The 21,283-nt window shown below is 37.1% G+C and overlaps 1 protein-coding gene across 1 annotated transcript in view; it reads right to left on the bottom strand.

Moving 5' to 3' along the window:
• The window catches only part of ELOVL6 (ELOVL fatty acid elongase 6), a 35,430-nt gene extending 14,255 nt beyond the window's left edge, over positions 1 to 21,175 (bottom strand). The window contains exon 1 of the mRNA XM_072405705.1: positions 20,923 to 21,175. Within this exon, the coding sequence (XP_072261806.1) occupies positions 20,923 to 21,011 (89 nt within the window). The 5' untranslated portion in view covers positions 21,012 to 21,175. The remainder of the gene's footprint in view (positions 1 to 20,922) is intronic.
• Between the last annotated feature and the right edge of the window lie 108 nt (positions 21,176 to 21,283).

Genomic DNA, 21,283 nt, shown 5'->3' with positions numbered 1-21,283 from the left:
ATGTAGATTCATCACCATCATGTAAGAAAGGTAAACGAATCTGAGGTGCAAAAACACTTCCACAAAAAAAGTGGAAGTGTTTCTTTACATTACTGTAAGAAGAACACTTAAGACGTGATGGTGCCTGACCCAAAATAAATGAATATCTGCAGAATTGCTTATAAGCTATGTTGTATAGGCAATTTTAAATAAAGCCATGGCACCTGCTGTGCGTTTTCTGCAAAGCAGCTTTCTTGCAAAAGCCTAATATATTGGCAAAGGGATAATATAAAAAATATGGCAAACTTTGTGCTTAGCAGAAAAAAAAACTGCCTGTCTAGGCATTCTGCAAACATGAAAATGAAGAAGAATCAGATGGCATATAGTTATAGGATATATCCCTCAATAGTAGTTTACACAGAACTTACATGGAACTTTTTCACAGTCACGATAGGAATGCATTATCTACTAGCGTTGTGTATCTTAGAGTATAATTTAAAACACTAAGTAAGCCCTAAATTTAGGCACTGTAGTAATGAGACCTACCTAAATCTACCCACAGTCACATCATTCCTCCTTTGCTACATTCACTATGACATAAAAATACAGAGAATCCCAGGGCAAGAGCAAAAATCTACCATAATGGCTGTATTAGGTGAATGGAGCTTAAGGCCTTTTCTAGGTGTTTCAATCAAATGAAAATAAGTCAAATATGTAATATTTTCACTTACCTTTTGGAACCTTTTATAATGCAATACACTGAATAACCTCAGGGCACCAATCAATAAGAACTACCATAAGATAAATTTTCATGGTGCGTCCATTTACAACAATTTTTGCACTTTTTGGACATATTCCTCCCCTGTGATGTGCTCCTCAACCTGTAAGTATTTGAATAATATCTTCCCCAGCTATTTTTTATCTACCTAATACATTTACATTACATATACATATATCTTTTGCAGTTATCATTTTGTTGTTCACATTGGAATCAGTTTTTATTTAATCCGGAGTACATTCTCCCAACTGTGTTTATATATTTGAACATACACATGTTGCTTGTTGGAGCCTGTCCGCCTACTTCTCTGTACTGGTGACCTCCAATGCCTCTTGTGCTGATCCTTTGCCAGGTCAAGTTGCAACATTAAGCTGCGTACACACGTCCAATTTTTATCGTTGGAAATGAACGACGAACGACCGATTGGCCAAAAATCGTTTGTAAAAAAAGTAACCAACGACGCCGACGAACGAGGATAGTCGTTGGAAATGAACGACCGGACCGGCGGATCGGATTGGACGACGATTGTTGACCATCTATCGTGTGTACGGTTGTTCAGTGATCGTGCATGTTCTGAGCATGCGCAATGAACGAACATTTGATTGATACAGGCTGTATTGTGTATGTGAGTGTATGTGTATATATATATATATATATATATATATATATATATATATATATATATATACTGTGTGTATATATACGTGTGTACAATATCTTTGAACGATCGTGTCGTTATCTGTATGTACAGGATCGGTGCTATACGATTGGTCGTCGTTCGTTTACAAACGATAATAATTGGAAGTGTGTACGTAGCTTTACTTACCTTTTTGGTAGTATGTATTATTTTGATTATATTGTTATATGTAGTTAAAAAACTGCTGATTATCTGTTTGTATCTCTCGGGTATAGTACATTTTATCCATCTACTTTAGGGATAACTATTCCCTGATGAAGCGGAATACATCCACAAAATGTGTTGGACCATACAAGATTGTCACATAAACAAAATTTGTATGCTTTGAATACCACTAACTAAATCTAGCACTGTAACCAGGCTATTCAGTTTAAAACTTGGTTGTTATTGTTTCAAATAAGGTGGCTATTTTGAATTTTTCTATATATGAAGATTTTAAAACTAAGATGTATTATTAATAAAAAGATTTTTACATATAATAATGTGGTGTTATATGTACTGCCTTAAAAGCCCCACAAAATAGAGTTTTTGCCAAGTGGACCTTTAAATAGGGTTGTTGGCAGTGGTTAACATTGATTAGAGTTAAAATATTAGATCTATCATTTTGTCTAAATTTTCATGGTGCTACTGTAAGCACTCTGAAATTAGAAATGAAAGTACCCTTAACCTGGATCAGTTGCATTCTTCATGGATATCTCACAGCAGGTTTTCGAGAAAATTGGTGCTTTTCTCAGCTATAAAACTACTCCTAGCATTTTAGCTTACATTTCTTTCTAGGTACATAAATACAGTACATTTAAAGCATAGTACTGTCGCCACAACAAGTACTGGTAGAATTTTCTGTAAAATAATTATAGTGCTTCTTGAGTTTTAGTTTTAGGGTGAGGTATTGAATAGAACGGAGAGCCTCTGCCTTTACCAAATAACTGAGATACAACATAATATGCACCTTAAAGTAACTACATTTATGCTAATGATATTCCGAACTATAATGTTTAATTTATAAAAGGTTGGGCTGCTTCTTCACTTTGCTCTTAGATTCAGAAGAGTCTCAATATGGATACCAGTGTAAAGGAATGATCAAGGACTAGAAGTGCAGGCAGATCTGCAGGGCTGGGTTACCGGTTTCCTGCACCTGGAAATGGCATAGCAGTAAGGATCCAAATGTTGTTTATGTAGAAATGGTGGCCATTTAATTGCATAGGTGTAAAACAAGTTTTTCTATTTAGCCACTGTCATGGAGTGTTCACACACAGCACACTACAGTTGGACTACAATCATGTCTAGTAGTCTGGTATTCTATTAATTTCATTAAAACAGATAGATCATGTACAATCACTATTACAATAAAAATGGTTATGTTTCAGCAAAGGGAGTACTGCTTATTTAACATCTGTATCTCTGGTTGACAGACATAAACTAATTGTTAGTCATGTTATAAACACGGAATGAGTATAACAAAATCAATAAGCATTTATTTCATTTGTGAGGAAACATCTTTCAATTTTAAAATCCTATTTTATTATGATAATGTATGATCTGTATTATTTGTAAACCCTGGAAAGCATTTCTCTCTTCCACTGTCATGCACAGCAAATTAGCCTTGTCAGAATAACTGTCAGGATGTTGCAGAAGAACTTGGATTCCATATTGAGGGTTATTTTGCATGCATTCTACTTTAAAGATAGCAGTGCACTATGCGGCATGGTCCTGCTTTGGTATTAGCTGCATTTGGAATAAATCCTTGCCATAGATATGTAGGCTGCCAACATTGACTTCTGAAAATGCTAGCTATCTGGCTATTATGCTGACGTTCTGGCAGTATTTGTTTTTAATCTCTGAATGGTCAGTCAAATGTAGATAGTGTTTTAATAGGCAATTATAGATAAATAGGAAATGTATGTCCCTGAAGAGGTTATGTAGCTCCACATAGAAAAATCTCTGAGGACCACATATAGTGGTAAATTGTGTGTGTGATAACTATACTAAAAGTACCTTTATTCTTTAAACTTGCAGGCCATCCATGTGGTATTGCTATAGGTTACTGCATTTGAAACCCAAAAATAATTACTAGATTGCATTTTCAACACGTAACGTAAAATGAACCTATACACAAAAAAACAAACTTAATGTATATATTGCTTATTAATGTAACCCCAACTAAAGTTTTTTTATTAAGGAGTTAGAACCTCTGTATTGGGGTTTAAGGTTTTAGGCTGGGTCTACACAGACATTTTCAAAACCACATGTAAACGTTCCAATTGCGTTTATATGCGTTTTAAGTACTTTTATTAGCAGTTTAAAGCTTGCCTTTAAAACAGTGGAAAACGCTTACGCTGCATGTTTTAAGTGCTTAAAAACGGGGGAAGTGCATAAAAGTCAATGGAAGCGTTTACCTGTATTTTGGGGTGTTTTTCAGCTTTAACTCAGTGTTTTAATTTTTTAAATGTTCCAAGCAACGTTTAGAAAATAGCTCATAAATGTGCCTTAAGGAAACGTCCTAGTATAAATTAGCCTATTGGAATGCATGGGGATTTTAAATATGGGCTTTACCTTTCAACTTAAACTCTGGGGAAAATGTCCATGTAGACTAAGCCTTACTGAGAAGATTTTGGGGGAAATAAAAGTGGGAAATAAAAAATCTCAAATGAGGGCACAAAAGCAATAAAAAATTAAAGAGGGTCCTAGCCTTTCCAAATCCACTTTCTATACTTATGTATTTCTATATTGCATACTCCTCTAACTGTCCTGGATCCACAGGACTCTCATTGGATTTAAACTAAATCTTGGGATCCCATAAATTTAGGATTTGTCCAAAACCTATGCAAGGCACTAGATCTATTCCATCATCATGGAGCAGAGTGGCCTCCTGCTTAACAGTATTTATGTTGTTTTAACAGCAGAAGGTGGCAGGCAAATGCAGACATTTATTGGAAAGTAGGTGACTTTTTTTTTTTGTAATTGAAGAATTGTATAAACGTATCCCTCTTTCTCTAGTTTTATTCAAGTTCTATCCCTTTTTCTCAGGTTCTATTCTAAATTGGGCGGCAGGAGATATCAACGGGTGCCCTTACCAGTTAAAATTATATATTAAAAGAAACTTTGAAATAAATAAACATTGAAATAAACACGGAGGCTGATTATTTTTTAAAAAAATATCTCTTGGTTTGCATTTAAATTCAATGATTTATTCAGAATCACTGTTCTGGAAGAGCTATGTAGATAATAGATCAGGAATAACTTGCATACTTAACTGTTTTATTGACCAAAATAAAGTATTAAACTGAAAATAAAAAAAAAACACGAGGCAACCAAGATTTTTTTTGGGACGTCAGTACGTGACAGGTTTGTTTTACTTTTATTTTACCATTTCATTATGAACATAGCCTATGCATAAAGAAACAACCTTTTCACATCAGTCACAACTACTAAAGCAAATTTTGGAAATAAGAAGTCAAAAGGTAAAAAAATGAGGATCAGCAGCCTGACATAAGCTATCAATTTACAGTCCCATTTTTCATCTGCACTGCAGTTTTAAAATTGCAAAAACATCGACATTGCCCAACAGCAGGTCTATTCTTATAGTCGCTCACCTCCCTAACACAGCAGCTTATTACAAGAACACCTATTCATCAAACCTGGTCTAGAATTCCTGTGCTGTCCATGGGGACTAATTATTAAGCCAAGAGGGGAATAAAACCAGAGCGTACAAAGTTAGATTTCTGAGTTTTCTAAAGGACATTTGAAGAAATGTCAGGAAATGCCTCTTAGAAGGTATTATTTACTAAAACTGTAAAAATATATTGTGTTTTTGTTAGGGGGAGAGGTTGCATAGAGAAAATTGCCATGCAACCTTTATCAGATGTGATACTTTTCAGAACTTTTTAAGAAGTTGTGACCAAAAAAAACTAGAGGATCTGGAAACATTGCCAGTATGTTCCATTGCTTGTCTCAATGGCAACATATGCTAAGGTTCTAAAGAAAGAAGGATTCTTGGGGGTTTATTGCAATATGTAATTTGCAACAGTCAGGAAAAGGGAGATGATCTGGACTGAGGCAACTATCCAGTATTGTTAAAGTCCATTTTGGGATAGGCAAAGACTACCTAAAAAAAGTGCAAGCTTAAAAGTGTTTAAAAGCAGAGCTTGGTTGCTGTTGCAGCATTTAAAGCTGAACTAAACTCCAATATACTAAAAAGTCCCTGTTTTGCTGAGTGTGGCTATCTTTTTCCTTCTTGGCCATCCTGATTGGCTGGGTCAGGGTGACATAACTTTTGTGCACAGTTCATTCAGTCGCAGCAAGAGCAGGGGAAGCCGGGATCGCCAGGTATTTTGTCAGTTCTCTGGAGCAATCAGGTAGGTAAGAACGATTATTGTCCCTTTCTGCCTGATCCAGAAAAATTTTGTGGTTGTCCAACTTTGTTCATGGATCTGTCCTGACAGACCTATGAATGACCGAAGGAGAAAAACTGCTTTACAAGTCAAGTAAGTCACTTGTCCTCCCCCCTTTTCATAGAGCAGAACGGTGCCGTGTGCACAGCACTCAAAATAAGAATGAAAGATTGTTTCCAGCAATGAAGATTGCAGTATGTACGCAGCCTAGACCACAGAAAGATAATAAAGAGGTACCAAAACAACCAAATATATGAGTTTTATGTACACTTTTAAAGGCTATATTTCGAATGATCTCTGTGGATATGCTAAGGAGATTATTAACAACTATGGATAAACATAAACATCTTCCTTTTGCAGGGCAACCTAATGTTTAGGAGTGAATATACAAACCACTCTGCAAATGCATCCTTATGCTACCTGAGGAGAAGGTTTATTAACACTGTTACTGCTGAAAGTCCTTACCCCACAAGTCAGTGCTGGATACAGAAACCAATATACTAAGAACCTTGGCAGCCAAGTAGAGAATTTCTCTGCTTTTGAATGGTAGGAGCTTAATATATTATTAATATAAAAAAAAAAACACCTTGCATTTACCAATCCCAAGTCCCCACGTGATGTTAGACACAACACTTTTTTTTTTCTTTACAAAAGTTTGTTGGCATAATTAATGCTCCCCATCTGTAGTGCAACACTGATGTCACAATATAGCCTGTCTCTTCAAACGAAGGTCAATGCCTCCATTAGGGTAGTTTTGCACAAGATAAGGGTGCTGCACACTCTTCGCCCTCCTTCCTTCTTTGGCAATCCAGATTCCTTGCCAGAGGTCCTTCTATGGATAGGAGGGGGGCACAAAAGCATGCTACCTTCTTTTCTATCCAGTTCCAAATCATAATAAAGACTCTACTTTTAACATCAGGGAAAAAACAAAAGCCTATATCTATGGCTGTGACAGCCCTGGAAGCTGCATTGAGCATTCAAAGTACTGCATGCCCAGTCACTGGTCATTGAATGGCAAATTTTCATGTTTAAGCAGACTGCATCAGAATGCAAAGACCACTATTTATTTGAACCCCTTACCTCCCTCTTCCCATAAATAAAACATTTTTTTAAATAACACATTCAAAGCAACCTTCAAAGCATAGAAAACGTTCACCCTAGTTTAGAATCTAAGGAGGGGCTACATCATGGGCCTTCTAGGGGGATTATGAAAAAGTAGAGGATTCCAAATCCTAAAAGCCATTTTTATATTGTGCTGGAGCATCTTCTTGGGAAGTAAGGTATCGTTAGCATTCCAAGGATATCACCAGGCACTTGGTGTTCCCCTCTCTGCCACAAGCAGAAACTAGGGTGTTAGGATTCTTATAAAATCAAACAATGTATTTAAAGAGTGAAAAGCAATCAGGACAATAAAGCAATGACTGGAAATTATTAGTCTGGGTTACTGGACTGTTCCTTTTGTCAGTGTAACAATGGCAAGTTATGTACCAGTTCCTTTGTTATACCATTTATTTAATTAGTTTGAGTAAATAGATAAAATAAGTGACCATTAAGAAGCCAGCTGCAGAAGATAGTATATTATGCATTATTTCAGCAACACAATGTGCCCTTCTGATCTGAAAAGTGAAAAAAAAATGCTGACTTCTTCCATCTTATGAACAGTACATCATGCTCTAATAATGTCAGCATGAGCCTCTGGGTCAGTTACTGGTAGGGATGGAAATCTCTGCACAGTAATGAGACGCACAATTCTTGTGGCTTAACATTCACTTGAATTTCCACTGCAAGCCGTAATGAAAAAAAAGCTTAAATAAATGTACTGACCAAGATAATATTCTTGCAAACAATATTCCAGCAAGTACAACTGATATGTTCTTTTTTTCTTACATAAGAGGGATTCAAAATATTTAAAAATAATATTTGTCCTATTATAATATTTTAAGGATTTTTGATGTAGTTTGAATTTTATAAACTTGCTTCTTTAAAGTATAATTCCATCTAATAGGATAAATTTCTATACTTTTCTTGGACAGCAACATGAGATCCAACCAAGCAGAAGTCTCTGGCATTTTCTCTTCTCCTTCATTACCATTAGACTTTGGTTTAGCAAAACTCTACTATGCTTTGTTTGGAGGAATTCCAGACAAATGCATGAACATAGTTTAAGACGTACAGTACATAACTTATATTAAAACAAACTGTAGAAATACGTACAGTACATAACTACAATAAAACAAACTGTAGAAATACTCACTATTTTTCTGTACGCCAGAAAACACAAATACCTGCAAGAGGTGATCCCCTATCGCCCCTCCTTTTGGTGCTCTTTCAAGCACGGTCCTCTCCTCTTCCTGTGTCACCGTCTGTATCTGTCATTTGCAACCCCTATTTAATATACTGCGCTGTGTAATATGTTTGTGCCAAATAAATCCGGTTTAATATTAATAATAATAATAATAATAACAAAAACGGGTGAGGCTACTGCTTCTGTTTTTACAGAGAGACAGGTTTACTTACATGGCACAAGAAAACTACTGTTTTTGTAGAGGAACTTAAAAACTCTTAACCGTGTTATCACAATTTATTGTAGAGATAATTTATGGATGGCCATTGGTTACACTGGGTGATTGCTGAAGTGCTAAAACGTTCTCACCCATCAATGATCACTGATATAAATATATAGAGCAAAACAGAAGGATGTGCCAACCTAGTGTTCTTTCATGCCTTTCTACTGGTGTATATTATATGTACACAAACACACACACACACACACACAGTAGAACCTCGGGTATTCGTCACCCACGGGGGAATGGTCGATTCCAGATATGTGTAGTTTCTGGTTAACTGAGGTTACTCTGGAACTGAGGTTTCTTAGCCATTCAGCACGGGCCCTATGGGCTTCATTAGGGGACCCTAAACCTATGATAATAAATCATTTCAGTATACATGGTAATTTCAGACATAATAACCTTTATGATTATCAGTTACTCAGTTGGATTAAGAACTGACTTACTGCATACAATGTGAAGATTAGACCAAATAGGAGAAATTGGTGTATCATTTATTGGTCCATATTGGTCTATCTTACTTGGGTGCCGGTCGTAGTGTGTGATGGTTGCTGACGTGATAGTACAAGTTAATTAACATCATAAAATGAAGGTCTGTTGTGGAGTAAAGGCATATCTAGTGATTATAGGATGAAAGAAAGAAAGGAAAAAACCTTAATGTTTGGGAGGAAAATTGGATAATAACTTTTAGTTTATGAAAGTACTTACTATATCTTAAGGATCATATAGATGGTATTGGAATGCTGGTAATTTAAAAGGTTATATGGTTCAAGAGGGTTAATGTAAAAGATTATATTGAAACAATATATAATCAATATAATCTTTTACAGTAACCCTCTTGAACCTAAATGTACTATTTTTAATATTATTTTGTGTATTCTAATAAAGTTACCATTGTTTTATATATAACTCCTCATTGGTGCCCTAAAAAGCCCCGCCCCCCCCATTTTCTACTACGCGTGATTGATTTCACTGGGGAACTTTTGAACAAATTTTTTTGTTGACTTCACTTTTTGGGCTTATTTACACTAAAATAGGTATGCGGATTGTGAAAGTGCACTTAAAAGAAAACTATCATGTCAGTTTTTTTCTCTACCGCTTATATATTTGCACTTACTGTAGTGTGGATTTGTATAGACTATTAATTTACAAGCAAGACAGTGTGGTCGGAGGTTTTGCGCTGCTCTATGTAATAAATAAGCAAAATCTATTTTTCTACTTACACATGTATTTCCTTTCTTTCAGATCATGTCTGGCTCTGCCGTTTCTCATCATAAGTGCCTAAACAACCCTCATTCACCATTCCCAGTCAAAGGGCGAACATCAGCACATTTGTTGAGCAAGCCTATTTGGCATATTTCAAAGTTAAACTTGGTGATCAAGATAAGTCTTGGGCCCCTCATAAGGTGTGCAAACAATGTGTTGTGGGTTTACAGATGTGGACAAACGGAACACGTGATAAGATGCCATTTGGTATACCTATGGTTTGGGGAGAGCCAGGAAATCATTTCAGTGACTGTTACTTTTGTATAGTGAAAACTAAGGATATACGAAAAATATATAAAACAGAGTATCCTAGTCCACCATCGGCTATCTGCCCAGTGGCTCATTCAGATGAAATGCCAGTGCCGGTTTTCGTTACACTACCCTCTCTTGAAGAACATGATTATGGTGATGAACTAGGTGACAACAATGATCAAGAGTTTGGAATTGAAGAGGACTTTGTTCGTAAGGGATTTGATCAGCATGAGTTAAGTGATTTGGCATGTGATTTGGGACTTTCGAAGAAGGCTTCAGAACTCCTAGCATCAAGACTGCGTGAGAAAAACTATCTTGAATGTTTCCTTCTTGGTCAGCAACGTGGATACACCAAGTATCCCTGTTATCTGTGCATGTGGGACAGCAGAACTCGTCACAGGCATTGGGTGGAAAGGAATTCCTGACCTAAAACCAGTTAAACCATTAAACATTTCATCAGGACATGTCAGAAGTCGAAAAGATTGCTTGGTTATCATTCAAAGCCATTGTCAAGGACTTTCCTGGAAACACACAAGCAAATAATTACAAAGAAATTGTTCAGAAACTCTTGGAGAGCTACAAAATGCTTGGTTGCAATATGAGCATCAAGGTGCATTTTCTGCACAGCCATTTTTCTAACGTCCTGGAAAACCTTGGTGCAGTCAGTGACTAGCAAGGTGAACGATTCCACCTATATTTGAAGGTCATGGAAGGACCGTATCAGGATAGATGGGATGTACATATGATGGCTGACTATTGTTGGAGCATCCGGCGGGATTGTCCTAACACTAAACACTATTGGAAAAGCTATAGGTGTAAATTTTTACCTTAACCACTTACCCGATTAATTTTCAAATATTTTACTGTAAAAAAATGTCAGAGTAACAAAAAATCCTTTGTATGAACAAAAGAAATTTAAATATACAGTACATTCCAGGTATTGCATTATATGTAAAATTTGTATGAATTTTTACAAAAATGCAGGGTACCCTGTATCATAGAAACTGGATGTGATAGCAAAAAACTGGGGGCATTTCTGGATTCACCACCCAAAAATTAGTAAAAAAACAAGTGTAAGATCTAACTTAACAAAAAATGCGTTCCCCAGTTTTTTGATCAACAGTTACCATTTACATTGACATTTATATTGAACATACCCGTATTGATCAAATTTGCCATCAATTAAACATGAATTTATGTATAGCAGCACAACTAACATTGCTAGTGTGAAAGTTCAGATTACACAGCAGGTTGTAGCAATAAATAGATTCTAAATACAGGATAGCCTTAAAAACAAGGCCAACAGAAAACAGTGTAAGGTGATCCAAGTTAAAACCCAGACAAGCCTTAGTCATGTTGTTTTTGCTTGTTTTCATTTACCAGAAAATGAAGATGCTCCAATCAATAATGCAGAAGAGCATCTCGATAAACAAATTTGCAATGCTCATTGTGTAGTGCCGACCTTGCAGAAACCTGACCTACACATACAAAATAGCAGGAGTGAAAGTAGCTGAGGAATTTTGCTGATTCTTGAAATATTTTTGTACTTTTGGTATGTTTTGATGATGATGATTGAATTATGTTGAAACTAGTTGTACTCTTTTGATCAGTAAACTAGCGTCCGCTCCCCCCCTTTTTGCCTTGAAATTCTTTCTTTCCTCCCTACTGCCATATATTTGTTACTTTGACAAAAATATCTTGTTCTAAGAGAACTACAAGGACATCTCAAGTCATGTCTGCTAATTGTCTGTAGTCATGTGATCATGCACTGGTCATGCCTTTGAACTGTTATATAAACTGTGTGCAAACAATAAAGTTTTGAGAGTGATCTAACCTTGCATTAAATTGCGTGTGTTACACCCTTCCAGCGCTGTAAACAGAAGCGATCAGAAAGAGGGAATATTGATCTGGGATCAATAGATCGCCTTAACAAGGAGTGATCTCCTTTCCAGTTCCCCATTCATCTCTGGTCTCTGAAGGGCATTAAAAGGCTCCAGCATGCTGAAAACACGTTTTTTACTTGGGATTCCATCTAAGAACGAACATATGTCTAACTGTTCATGTATTAAACGTGTGTGCAGGTTTCTCTGAAACCTTATTATAACCCTTCAGAATAGCTTTAGATTGAGTTCTTTAGGGGATAAATACATAGCATAAAGACCAACTATATCTTTGTTTTAATACTTATATAATAATTTAATGAAAATATGAATGTTTTTCCACTAAGCCACGCAATGGCGTGCCCAACCTAAAGGTGCATATTAGGTGTTTTTCATGCCAAAAACAAATTGAAATGACCTCTAGGTTTTGCTGCTCTATATTATGAATACATTTTGAGGCTTCTTCCGATTCACCATAAGTCTATTGCAAGTAGACCAGTTGTGATATTCACTGAAATCTTCCTACCCTCGGAAAAAAAATGACCACAGATAAATAAGACTGAGAGTGACAAACCCATGAAGTTTGTGGACACGCCGTAAAGGTTAGGCAGTATTTACAGGCTCAAGATTTCACCTTAGCGGTTGTGTATAAAGAGACCGGTAGCAAGCCTAATATAGCCTGTGGTATCCCAATGCTGACATTTCCCAAATAACCCAATACTGCCTTGTTGTGTAGATATGTGGCCATCTTTAATTGCTCCACTTTATTTCCAGAACATCTAGAAGGGCATACATGTTCTTTCTATGCCACCTTTTACACATTATAAATCAAATTTTACACTAAACGTGTGACCTTTAAATTACTGATAATAACACAGCTATGCTGTAATAGGTAGAAACTGCAGTTATTCATAGCAGCCGGTCAAAATCTAGCAGTGAAATCACATGGGTAGATATGGTCACTGCAATTCTCCCGGCGTTTTATTTGTAAATGAGCTCTGGTATTCTCACAGAAAAAAGGAGTTGCAGATCTTACTGATCTCAGCTGTATTTTTAGTGGCATTTTAATTGAAAATCTGCAGTATCTGCAAGCTGCACAAAAGGCTGCATCTGTGCTGCCAACCAAAATGTGTACAGATTCCTTAAGGTAAAAATTACAACAGATGGTAAGGTTGAACACTTAAACTAAAAAAACACAGCTACAACCAAAAGTCTGTTAAAGAAACATAAAAAGGGATGGGCAAAGCTCTGTGAAGGAATCCCAGATAAAAAAAATCTATTTGTAAAGTAAAAGAATTGACAAGTTGGAATGCTGTACAACAGTCAATATCATTAAAGGCGACAATGTGGTATAGTAAGAATGTGAGATGAGGAAAATATCAATACAAATGCATTATTCTACTATATAGGTGATGTCTTATACCAAAGAAAAGGTAACATATAAGGAGTTGGAGTCAAGGTAATAATCAATAGTAGCTTTGCACAATAAGTTAGGTTCACTTGATTTTCCTTTGTTATAAAATGGAGCTCCAGAAGTCCTTGCAGTTAATTTTACAAAGCTCAGTAGCTTACTTCCAATCTGCTATACCAATTACCATTGTTGAATTTGGAAGAGTCTGCTTTTAGCTCATAGAAAGCAATCTGTTGGAACCAAGTCTTAAATCTGATATAAATAATTCTCTTTTCTGCCAATCATTATATTTAATAAAAAGCTGACACAGATACTGTGGAATATAACAAGTATCTGGCATGGAAGCCTACCAACACGGCTGTTTTTTGTTTTGTTTTTGTAACTTATCACAGTGGCCCGGTTTGCAAGTGTATTTAAAAAATTATCAGAAAGATTACATTACTTAGGAGGAACACAAGTGGCAGGCACAAGATTTATGCTGCATGGCTTTTAGGGACAACATTTTCTTTTGGATCTAAGATGGCAGCAAACACAGAATTGTAACAGCCCCAAGATATGCTACAAGGAAAGAAGAGCACATAAATAAACATAGACCTGTACATACACCAATTCAAATATCTTTATACAGTAAAACCTTTAAACAGAACAGGAATAAAGTATAAACAACATATAGAACATACTCCTGTACTGATGAACTCTATATGCATGTATATTCCACTGCAAACAGGCTGATCTACAGAAACATAAAGGCGCTATGTACTTGTGTCAGGTCAGAGTCAGAATACATTTTGTACACATAGCAAGCTTTATATTCTGAGGTCTCATTGAGCTGGGTTCTGTTAAATTTCCAAGTATGTACCCAGACGGTAGACGATGATGTAAATCACCCAGCATACAGTGTAAGCTCTGCCCCTCATATGAAACATGGTACACTAGGGGGGACAATAGCATATACAAAATTATAATTTAATGATTATGCAATCACCTAGAGAAATTCTTTTTTGGAGAAATACAGGTACTGAATATGTTAAAAGAAATTAGTTGGTCTTATTTATTGTGCCTTAATGTTATTTGTTCTGTGATGTATATGCAGTGTAATAAAAAAAAATCAAATTGCATCGATTTCTATAACAAACCAAAAAGGATGCAAAGTATTTGTCTATATGATTGTTCAGTATATACCAGGGATGATGTGATGATCTATTGTTCTGCTCTGATTAGCAGTTAATCCAGCTCACACAAGGCTCCATACACAGCCCAAGCTGTAGGCTGCATTAGAGAGCACTATAGCAGTGCAATGTATAATGATCTGTTCATTCAGCTGCCTTCTGTTGGATGACTCAAAACTTTCTAGCAGTGTGATTTCAGGCAGGCTCCCTCCTCTGTGACGTAAGCCGGTATGGATTAATTTCTAGCAGTCAGCACAGAGTTTCTGTGTTCCTATTGGTGTTCTTTGTGTCAGCAGACATCAGAAGATAATAGCCATTGGCCAGACAATCACAGCCACTGCAGCTGTCATTCACTGCTGCAAGCCTGTACGAAGCAGTCAGGGAAGACAAAATAAGAATAAAACCATTCAAATTCCTCCTGCTGCTCAATGTTAATAAAATGTGTGTGTGTGTGTGATTCTTCATTATACCACAGGCAGCCAAGAAAGCAAACTGCAATTGCCTGAATGATAATCAAAACAAAATTAATATCAGGAAATCCTAGATTCTAGTTATATTTCTAAAGAATAAAATATATAGCTGACAGATAAAACAATGATATTACAAAGTTATTACATGTAGTAATGCTCCTGTGAGAAACAATATCCAATAGCAATCACATTGAATTAATGTACAGCGCTGCGTAATATGTTGGTGCTATATAAATCCTGTTTATTAATAATAATAGTATTTATTGTATACATATATACATACACACACCTTGTTCAATCACCTACATTTTATTTTACGTTGACATAAAGTGAATGCATTTACGAATTTCACTAAGAGGTTTTACAGAGACATCATAAAAACCCTTAACCTGAAGCATAATGCTTATGCTGAATGCAATTTCTAACTTTGATATTTAAAGATTAATTTTAGTAAGTCTGTATTGGTGGCACAATCTTAGTAAATAAAACTGTAAATATGTATTCCAAAGTGCTTGTTCACATTAATGCATTGTGTATATACATGCATGGAAAACTGCAATGCACAGCATGTGTTGGTGTGCTAGGTTGCCATTAATTGGAAATGGCACCACACACTCAGCACAGGAACACAGCGCTGCACACTGAATGGTAATGTGTAGCTTGTGCTATGTTTGTGTGCAGTGTTAGTACACCGTTGTGTGTATAGGCCAGAAGGTAATAAAAATCACTGGTTATATGAAAGCATACGTGGTGACTACTCTCCTTCCTGCCACATGACAGTACTGGTGTTTGTGTGACCGACTGCTAGGCCCCTCAGTGTTGTCAGATCAGAAAGGAGAGAGGTATGCACCTTGTGTAAACTCCGAAGTCTGACCTTACGCTCACACGGGGCTTCCACTCTAATGGTGGCCAGACGGGAAGTGAATATAGGAAAGCTATGTGCAGCTCAAGGAGCCAGCATTACCATATTACGGTTTTGCTCTGCATTGGAAAGGACACATTCACATTAAACTAGACATGGATATGAGGTGGTCCATGGCCAATGCCAAAATGAAGTACTAGCAGAAACAGCCAAAAAATCAGGCTGGAGAACCTTGTCTGAAAACTACTACTTTCCTGTAGGTAAGCCAAAGCCAGGAAATAAATAATAATGAGACTCTCATGCCCCCTCCACTGATCAACTGAGAAAAAAGTAGTGACTGGTTGCCTGTTGCTGATGAGCACATTTGGACATGAATAATACTGTTAAAAGAAATCTGTGCCTAGTAATTCTGCAGGCTGCCATTGCTGACCTCATCTTCTGAAATTGCCCGTCTGTTATTTAAAATCCATCATACCAACAGTTTTTGAGTCATAGACCCAGGAGAAGCATAAAGATCAGCGCTTGCAAGGACACTCCTTATCTGTTTTAGGTCTAAAACATATTGTCACTGGATAGCCAGGCAAAAAGCATTTTCAGAAAGTGCTCAGCCAAATCTAATTTTTGTTTGTTTGCCCTTTAAAATTGTTATCCTAATAATGTTAAGTAAACCGTATACCAAGTAAATAGGACGAGCTATGCTGACTGTTCTTTGCAAGTAGTGTCATCTGGAGAATTATTATGTCTGCAGCCTTCTGATTACGTAATATTCACCTGGGTAATTAGTGTGTGCCTTTATAACAGTCATTATCAATTAAGAGAGAGATGACATCCTCAGAGGATATGTCTAGCTACAGATTGTTTAAAAAAAATAAACATTATAAATCTGCCAGTATAAAACTAATATTCAATGCAAAACTGAGAATGATCAGACAATACAATATTATCAAACATAAAATGCTCATGGAATGCCAATTTACGAAAGATAAATTGGGAATAGTCTGTTAGGCATGCACCAACTGCACCATGTAACAAAGTTTCTCCTAATAATGCAAGGTGGTACATGAGTTTTAAAGTGTTAAAGGGCTTTAATTCCCCCCCCCCACACACACACACACACACTTACACACCTTGTGTTTGTTCAGATCCCCATAGAAGTCAAGGAAAATCTACTTGCTGGCACCTATACAAATGGATAATTTGTGGATACCTCACCATCACACCTACACTATAGCCAAAAATACGTGGACAGCCCTCCTAATTATTGAGTTCAAGTGTTGAAAGGTACAGTTAGGTTAGGTAACTATTTGTTGGTACAAGTATACCTGCCCAACATCCGTTCCCCCCAACAAATGCTCTTTTGGCTAAACAGGGATTAAACCTTAAAGAATAAATTATACAATGCAGGTCAGTAAACTAAGTAAATATTGACTTGGAAACTTTGATGCTCTATTCTTAAAGCTGTAGTTTCATTTGCCTACACTTTTGTTTTTTCTGGTTTTCTTCCCACAATAGCTTGAAAATGAAATTAAAGTACTAAGTAAAAGTAAAGTTATTATAAAAAGTATTCTGATCTAATATAAACAGCATCTGAGAACATCTGAAAACCCTTTGCTGTATTAGCATCGTCACTTCCTACCATGGCTTTTTATGTCACCGTTACATATTGCTACCTATTAAGATAGCAAAGGCTTTCTCTAGTAAGAGAATCATGCAAGCTGCCATTGGAAAAAGTCTTGAAAAATACTACTTGTCTGGCTTTCCTGCTTCAGAGTTACTAATCTGGATGAAGTAAGCAGCAAAATAAAATGATAAAATCAGAATTCCTAGCCACTTAATTTGTCCTCAGAGCTCATATACTCCGCTACCAATACTTACTATTACCAAAATTCCTTGCACCCTCCATATAAAGCTCTGTTTCAGCTCCAAATTTGTTTATGTATAATTTTAATATGGCCAAATACCTATCTTGTCTCTGCATACCTATACTTGGAATTGGTGATAAGTCACTCAGGTGTCATGCACTACATAGGACAAGTCATCTGCTTTTGAACACGCCGAATTACTAGGTATTTCCTAAGGTCTCAGCTGACGAATATGGGACAGGACCTGTTACATGGTTTTGTATTGATTATGCCAAATCTTTAGGACTTCAGGATGATGGCAAAATTCACTATGTATTGGCCGGAAACACATCTCATAAGGGATGAAAAATTGTGCACGACCCTTTAACAATGTAGCACACAAAGCACAGTATATGGCATTGTGGTGTTTTGGCACCCAGGTGCATTTTACTGTAGGGCCCATTTACAATTTTTCCTGCAATGCTATTGCCGTACACTGTGGCAAAATGCACTAACTCACAAGTGTGAATGTACCTTAAAAGTAAACCTTTTATGAGAAAACAGGGAAGTTGCCATTATTGATCTCTCTAATAATGCTTTGGCTGGTTGTCTTGATGACCCATTTTTATCTCATAACAGATTTTCTTTACTGGTCTTTCAGGTATGCCACTTCCTAAAGCATATAAATACATATACATTCTTTTTCAGTCTTCAAAAACTCCTTATATGTGATCTGCTTCTTTCATTGAAGGTAAATTCTTCCTTGTTTACAACACAACATAGTAGGAAGATTTAGAATCCCTATCACTCTCCATTTACCAAATGGAGATATCTTGTTCACCTGTCCTGATAATAGAGCAACCCCCCCTCCCCCCAAAAAAAAAGTAAAGTACTGAAGTACCAGCTGAGTTTTAACTATGGCTGTGTGATGCATTTTTACAAAGATGTACCCACATTGCCATTCATTCATTTGTGGCAGCCCAAAATATAGGTGCTGTGCAATGAGCCACTATGCACACACAAGTCATCCATGGAGTACTTTTCAAAGTTAGTAAGATACATATAAATCATAGAGTTTTGTCAAAATTAGCATTTATACAACAGTCCCTAGACATTGGTCATTAATGCATCATGATGAATCACTGAATGACCTACAAGCTAATGACTGCAACCATTTCCCATGGAGTAGGGAACGTGAGGGCTCTTCTCCATAGCGCAAACATTGCAGTCTATACAGTGCTTGTTTGTTGATTATGTAGCTGAAAACAACAACTAATAATTGCTTCCAGCTACAGTAATCTTTTGTCTTACAGTGATTAGTGGGCAGCCTATCAGCTAAATTTAAAAAGCTCAGGACAGACCTGATATTTTGACAGGTTGCCCACATGAACACTGAGTGATTTTTAAAATTGCCATACACATAACTTGAAAATAAAATTCATTGCAGATACTTTTAAACCCACATCCTGCCCAGGCTGTAGAGAATGTGCACAAGGCTGGCTGGGCACAATCTATTCTCTTGTTATTTCGGAATTTGTGGCATGTAAAACAAAAGAATACATTGTTATAGGTTCTTGCCTACTTTGTTTTACATGGAGAAATTTTACATTTTATTATGAGCAAGCCACACTGCCCACAGATTTGTAAACTTCCATTACCTTAGTCAGGTCTCAGCCCATCAAAAGTTTAGAGCTTCATTCTGAGAAGAGGAACTAAACTGAAAAGTGCAAAAAAAAAAAAAAAAACTTACCTTCAATCCCCCAGGGCAGTCCAATCCATCTGGGGGTGTCTTGCATCTGGTCCCGCATCATCCCGGAGCTGGCGCTCCAGGCACCGCCATCTTCTCCTCTTCTACCGAGTTCTTCATCCTACGTCACCCGACCCAGGTGCGAGATCAGGTGATGTAGGATGGAAAAGAACTTGCCGATCTCACTGCGCATGCGTGAGCTGCTCGGGCATGCACAGAAGGAGCACCCAAGGGAGGCTCTGCTCTCCCATTCATTCTCGATCGCCAATTAGGGGGCGGTGATGCACTCTTTTTTTTAAAAAAAAAACAAATAGAATTTTTATCTTACTTATATAAAAGTGTTGTCTACACTTTTATGTAAAGATACATTTCTGAGTTTAGGTATGCTTTAATCTTTTGTCAAAATCCAGTTAGATTAACAAGAACTACATGTCTGAATTCCCCTCTGGGCCCAGTACCCTGCCTACAAAATATAAAGGATAGAGAGGCATCAGATCCTGCACATATGCTGGCCATACATGTATTGATCCAATCAGTTCAATATTCTGATTTCATCCAGAAATAATTGATCTTTCTTACTACTATTATAATCTGCTTTAACTAATTTTACCATAGTCAAATAAAAGCATTGGAATCCATTGGATTTCATACAAAATGATCACATGTCATATATAATACAAAGATTTAAAACCATTGCTTGATTTTTACTTTTTAATAAACTTTTGACAGTGAAACTGATAGAAGGTGAATACATACATGTGTGTAGCAAGCATTTCTGACTGACCTTCAATGTGATGGTTTTAAACAATCAATGTGTGAATGGGCATCATTACTCCTACCTCCAACCTAGCTTTAATATCTAAATATTTTCAGGTGGGGAATAAAAAAATGGAGCCCTGTATTTTTCTGAACAAAATTGATGACAGATATAAAGGCATAAACATACAAAAAGCATATCACAAGGTGTAATTAGGCATTCATCGATTTCATGGCCTGGTTTCAAAACAATTTGTCTTAGCGATGAACATGAAAGATTTTGGTAAAAAGGGCATATAAGTTCCTGCTCTATGAATTTATATACAAAATGCTATTGGAGATAAATTAGGAGAGGCATGCAATCCACACCCCAATCACTTGTTAGACACAGATCAGCCTCAGCTGTTAAACATTTGTTTGCTCAATGGCAGAAATGGATCTGCAGTGTCTGAAACCAGCAGAGATGATTTATCTGTAACTATAGAATTATTAATAATGGAATATACATGCAGAGAAGAAGGCAGAGATATGCTAGCTTGTGCTGGAAGCCCCCTCCTGCTCTTACCCCAGGCATGTACAAGACACAGAAATATAGAGCTTCCATTCATTCTCCATACAGGAGGCCCTGCATATCACACCTGCACCCTTCACATGCCACTAAGGCCTATGGCTGTCTGAGATAGCAGGAGAGGACAGCCATCTGCAGGGCACACACATGGCAGACACATCCTGCATGAGATACACAAGGTGAAATCCTCTGGGAGGGACATCATTGCATCTCACTCCTCCACAATGCATTTGTGTGAATGTGTGTGGGTGAGCAGCGATCACATGCAGCCAGGAACATTGCACCTACCAGTTCTCCTGCATCCACTGGATCGCTTCATTTTCATTAAATTGCTTCTCGAATTCATATTCTTGCAAAGTCAGCGATGACATGTTCATCTGGGCGACCTGCTGAGTGATACCTGGATGGGAGAATGGCTCCGATCTCTCTGTATCACACACCTCCTCCCAATCCTCGGGTGTCTGCGCCTCCTAACTGTACCCTTGGGTTAGCATTGCTCTGCTCGCCCTATCCTCCTCCCGGGTCACAGGCTCTCCTCCTCCTTTCTTCTGCATCCACCCTGACAGCACAGGCAGCGCTCAGGTCCTAGAGCCTGCTCCATCATGGCTTTATCTGTGCAATGCCTGGCACCTGACTATATATATGCAAT

This window comes from Pyxicephalus adspersus, chromosome 3 (assembly GCF_032062135.1).
Source record: "Pyxicephalus adspersus chromosome 3, UCB_Pads_2.0, whole genome shotgun sequence".
In the NCBI taxonomy this organism is placed as follows: domain Eukaryota; kingdom Metazoa; phylum Chordata; class Amphibia; order Anura; family Pyxicephalidae; genus Pyxicephalus; species Pyxicephalus adspersus.
Note: the sequence above shows the minus strand (reverse complement) of the source record. Positions and strands in the feature narration are given on the sequence as shown.